The sequence below is a fragment of the Arachis ipaensis genome, chromosome B10 (assembly GCF_000816755.2).
Source record: "Arachis ipaensis cultivar K30076 chromosome B10, Araip1.1, whole genome shotgun sequence".
Taxonomy (NCBI): domain Eukaryota; kingdom Viridiplantae; phylum Streptophyta; class Magnoliopsida; order Fabales; family Fabaceae; genus Arachis; species Arachis ipaensis.
In genome coordinates this window covers 117,259,187-117,263,911 of record NC_029794.2, presented here as the reverse complement: position 1 = coordinate 117,263,911, position 4,725 = coordinate 117,259,187, and the positions used below count along the sequence as shown (strand labels likewise).

The following is a 4,725-nucleotide window of genomic DNA, read 5'->3' as shown; positions in this document are numbered from 1 at the left end:
GAGCTCTACTGCTGTTTTGGGGGAGAGTGAGTTGAGAGTGTGAGACACTGTGTTGGGAAAGGGATTAGAATTCAAAGAGGTAAGGGAAGGGGATTAGGGTTTAGAAAGGGGGATTTTGGACTGAGGAGGGGGGAAGTGCATTAGAGATGGGGAATTAGGGTTAGAGAGGGGGAGGGAAGAATTAGGGTTGGGGAGAGGGGAGAATGCATTCAGGAAGGGGAAGGGGGGAGTGCGTTGGGGAGGGAGAAGGAGAAGGAGAAGAATTAGGATTAGAGAGGGGAAGGGAAGGATTAGGGTTGGGGAGGGGGAGAATGCATTCATGAAGGGGAAGGGGGGAGTGCGTTGGGGAGGGGGAAGGAGAAGAATTAGGGTTGGAGAGGGGTATTTGCCATGTCATCAAAATGCAGTGGCCATGCAGCACTGTGCTCGCCAGAAATGTGCTCCGGTGAACTCGTGGATACGCTTGTCAAATTTTAAAATCTTTTAAGGACCATTTTGTCAATAACAATAGTGAGGTACCAAAATGTCAGCGTTTGAATTTTTCGCGTACTGATTTGGTCATTACCTCTTTTTTAAAAGAAAATATATATTATATCACTCATTTTACTAAAATACCCTTATAAAATACCCTTATTGTTATTTGTCCATATTTTAAACGTAGAATAAATGACCATTTGTACCCATGAGAGATAAAAACGCTGACATTTGTACCCATGATAGCTCGAAACTAACCTTGTACCCATGAGAGATGCTGCCCGTGTGACAAAAGTGCCCCGCCTTGGATCTGAGCTTGGTTCGTGCCTTTCCGAACCTACGTGGCACTTCCAAACCCTCTCCCCAATCTGAGCCAACCATTCACCATCATCATCTTCATCTTCTCCACCATCACCATCACTATAACCTCCATAACCTCCATCACCATCACCTCAGCACCGCCACAGCCACCTCCCTTCACCACAACCTCCGGCGACAACCCACACCATCGCGCCCCTTTCTCTTCTTCTTCCCCTCTTCTCACCTCCGCTGAGTCCAGAAACCACAGCGCCAGCTCCTCCTCTCCACCAAAACAGCAAAATTTTCAAACACCAGCATGAATCAAAACACACCTAAATCCACTAACATGCATTTCTAACTAACCAAATTAAGCAAAATGAACTAAAAACAATACAATGAAAGAAACAGAACTCAGGAAAAAACGTAGGGATGGAAAATTATTCTTCTGCAATTGTTCCACACAGCCTCCAAAATCAGAACTCCATGGAGCTCAAACTCCACTCATCAATGGCGTCACTGGAACCCGTTCCCCGCAAATTAAACACCGTCATCTCATCCCATTCCAAATTCCCACACTTCTCTCCTCTGAAGCCCTCCAATTGCTCTCTCCCTTCCACTCCTCTATGCTCCTACGCCGTTCCCGATTCCAAGAACCCCACCACCAATAGCAACAAGGTCCAACCCCGCCGTAAAAACGCCACCCCCACTGGTTGTTTCGCTCAAAAGACCCAAACTTCATGGAAGGAGAATCTTCCCAGAGAACCAAAACCCAAACTTGATAATACTCATAATAGGGTCGACCAGAACTGCCAAAACGCGCTGTTTGATGCAACCACCCTGAACGTTAATTTGATTGAGTTGTGCGAAGAGGGTAAGCTTGCTGAAGCTTTGGAACTCATGGGTCAAGGTTCTGTTGCTGATTATGGTGTTTTTCTCGTCATGTTGAATTTGTGCGAGGGTACGAGGTCGCTTGAGTCTGGGAAAAGGGTTCATGAGTTCTTGAGAAGATCGAGGTTTCGAGGGGAGGTTGAATTGAACAATAGGTTGATTGGAATGTATGGGAAATGTGGTAACATGAATATTGCACGCAAGGTGTTTGATCGAATGCCAGAGAGAAACATGAGTTCTTGGCACTTGATGATCATTGGATACACTGAAAATGGAGCTGGTGATGATGCTTTGTTGGTTTTTCAGGAGATGAAGGAGGCAGGGATACGGCCTGAGAGTGAAACTTTTGCATTGGTTTTGGCTGCGTGTGCAAGGGAAGAAGCTGTAGAGGAAGGATTATTGCACTTTGAATCAATGAAGGAGTATGGAATTGTTCCCACCATGGAGCATTACATGGAGGTCATTAACATTCTGGGTAATGCCAGTCAGTTGAATGAAGCTGAGGAGTTTATTGAGAGTAAGCCATTTCAGCCTGAAGATGACATTTGGGAGGCTCTTCGAAATTTTGCTAGGATTCATGGAGATATGGATGATGAGAAATTGAAGGGTTTGAGTGGCCAGAGAAGGAGCTGGCGCTGTGGTTTCTGGGCTTAGCAGAGGTGAGAAGAGGGGAAGAAGAAGAGAAAGGGGCGCGGCGGTGTGGGTTGTCGCCGGAGGTTGTGGTGAAGGGAGGTGGCTGTGGCGGTGCTGAGGTGATGGTGATGGAGGTTATGGTGACGGTGAAGAATATGAAGATGATGATGGTGAATGGTTGGCTCAGATTGGGGGGGGAGGGTTTGGGAGTGCCACGTAGGTTCGGAAAGGCACGAACCAAGCTCAGATCCAAGGCACGGACAGCATCTCTCATGGGTATAAGGTTAGTTTTGAGCTATCATGGGTACAAATGTCAGCGTTTTTATCTCTCATGGGTACAAATGGTCATTTATTCTTTAAACGTATCTGTACGTATGAATTTATGATCGTACCGTAGCAAACACCTTTATTATTTGGTTATTAGAGGGGTAGGATTTGTGTTTAAAGAATTGTAAATAAGAAAAACAACCATTTGTACCCATGAACTTTATGAACGCTGATAAAAATACCCATTAAAGAAGAAAACTAACGTTGTATCCATCAAAGATAGATTTCGTACGACAAAAGTATCCAAATCCTAAATTTATGTTGACTTTTTAATAAAATTCCAGAATTACCCCATTCTTTATCTTCAACCCCTCCTCTCTTCTTTCCCAAATCTCAAACACCTCCATTGACACTACCTTAACCACCTTCTATTCTCTACTACTCTACTAACCACCACTGCTGCCATCTTTCCACGTTGACGATGACAAAGACGACAACAAGGCAACCAGGCAATCCATCCGTTCCCACGCAACGCTAGATGGAGAAGCTCCGGAAGTGAGACTAAACTGAGATCCAGCGCGCAAGGTCCTGTGGTGCGATTCAACTCCTCATTGGTCCACTTCAACCTCATGGACTCCATGGAAAAAATGTCCTATATTTACAACAATACAAATTATAAATTTATTATATAATTAACAAAATTGAACTTTCTCACTCTCCCAAATCACCACCATCATGTGCAAGATTCCTGTGTTACTCACATGCGACCCCACCAAAATGATCTTGCCAAAGTTTCAATTTTTAGCATCCAAAGGTGCTTCTCCTTCTGACATTGTATTGAAAGTGATGGAGGAAGGGTGGTGATGGTAATGACGGTAATAAAGTGTTGATAGGATTTGAGATTAGAAGTGATTATGAGAAGTAAAATTAAAAGTTAGAGTGAAGTTGTTGTTGTTTATGGACTGTGATAGTGAAAAAGGAGGAAGATGAGGCTGACGGTTGTTGACGGTGGCGGTGATGATGGTGTTGGTGAAGGAGGTGGTAAAATTGATGAAAAGAATAAAGAGAGGGTTGAAATTTGCTGAAAGGGGTATTGAGATTAGGGTTAGGAAAATGGTAATTTGGGGTTTTTAGGTATTGAGTTTACGATTTTTAGGCAATGAAGGTGTTTGAAATTTGGGAAAAAAGAGAGGAGGGGTTGAAGATAATGGTGTGGGTAATTCTGGAATTTTATTAAAAAGTCAACATAAATTTAGGATTTGGGTACTTTTTTCGTACGGAATCCATCTTTGATGGATACAACATTAGTTTCCTTCTTTAGTGGGTACTTTTGTCAGCGTTCGTAAAGTTTATGGGTACAAATGGTTGTTTTTCCATTGTAAATAAGTCAATGTATTTATTATTATGTGAATATGATATGTGACTATGTGATTTTAAAGTACAGACTTTTCGCATTAATAATTAAAGACTCGGTTCATATTTATGAAGTAGGCTTGATATTAAATAAATATAGTAACAAGTTAAAAGATTAGACGTAAGTAACACCTGAACTTTTAGTACGATCATGATGTGTTAAAAGTAAGTGTGTTACAGTATCCAACTCCCTAGCCTTCGTACCGACCCATTTTGTTTCTTGTAGGCACATGATGTTAATATTTCTCCTTGTCATGGTATCCTCCACCTCCATGGATTTTCCTGTTAGAATGCCTATCTTCCATATCCCAAATCTCAACCTTTTGTCGCTTCGACCTTTACTTTTTTCTTTGTGAACTAACTTACTTACTCTCGTCCATTCACGAAAACACGGGAATCCTTGCTCATTTAACATTACACCCGGGCACCGATGTTGCGGCTCTTGCTCATTTGACATTGTATGCAAGCCATACAGCGCGTTGCTTCCGAGCAACGACCTAACTTTAGTGCAATAACATCTTTGATCCATGTCATGAAGATTCTATTATGTTTTTATGTTGGCTATTGAAAACCTAACACAACCCTCCTCCTTTATTCAGGTTTGGGATCGGCTATGTGCTGCAGGTATAACATAGGCGGAGTTTATTTAATATTTTTAAATATCTATAAAAATTATTCTGATTAAAATAAAACTGGCAAAAAAAGGATTTTAAATTATGTTGTCATTTTCACATTGGACAATTTTAATTG

General features: G+C 42.1%; 1 protein-coding gene across 1 annotated transcript; it reads left to right on the top strand.

Annotated features, from left to right (window-relative positions):
• Nucleotides 1,189-2,316, top strand: LOC110268474 (pentatricopeptide repeat-containing protein At2g15690-like). Its single transcript, XM_021114662.1, has one exon. It carries the CDS (start codon nucleotides 1,204-1,206, stop codon nucleotides 2,314-2,316), a length of 1,113 nt encoding a protein of 370 aa, XP_020970321.1. The 5' UTR covers nucleotides 1,189-1,203.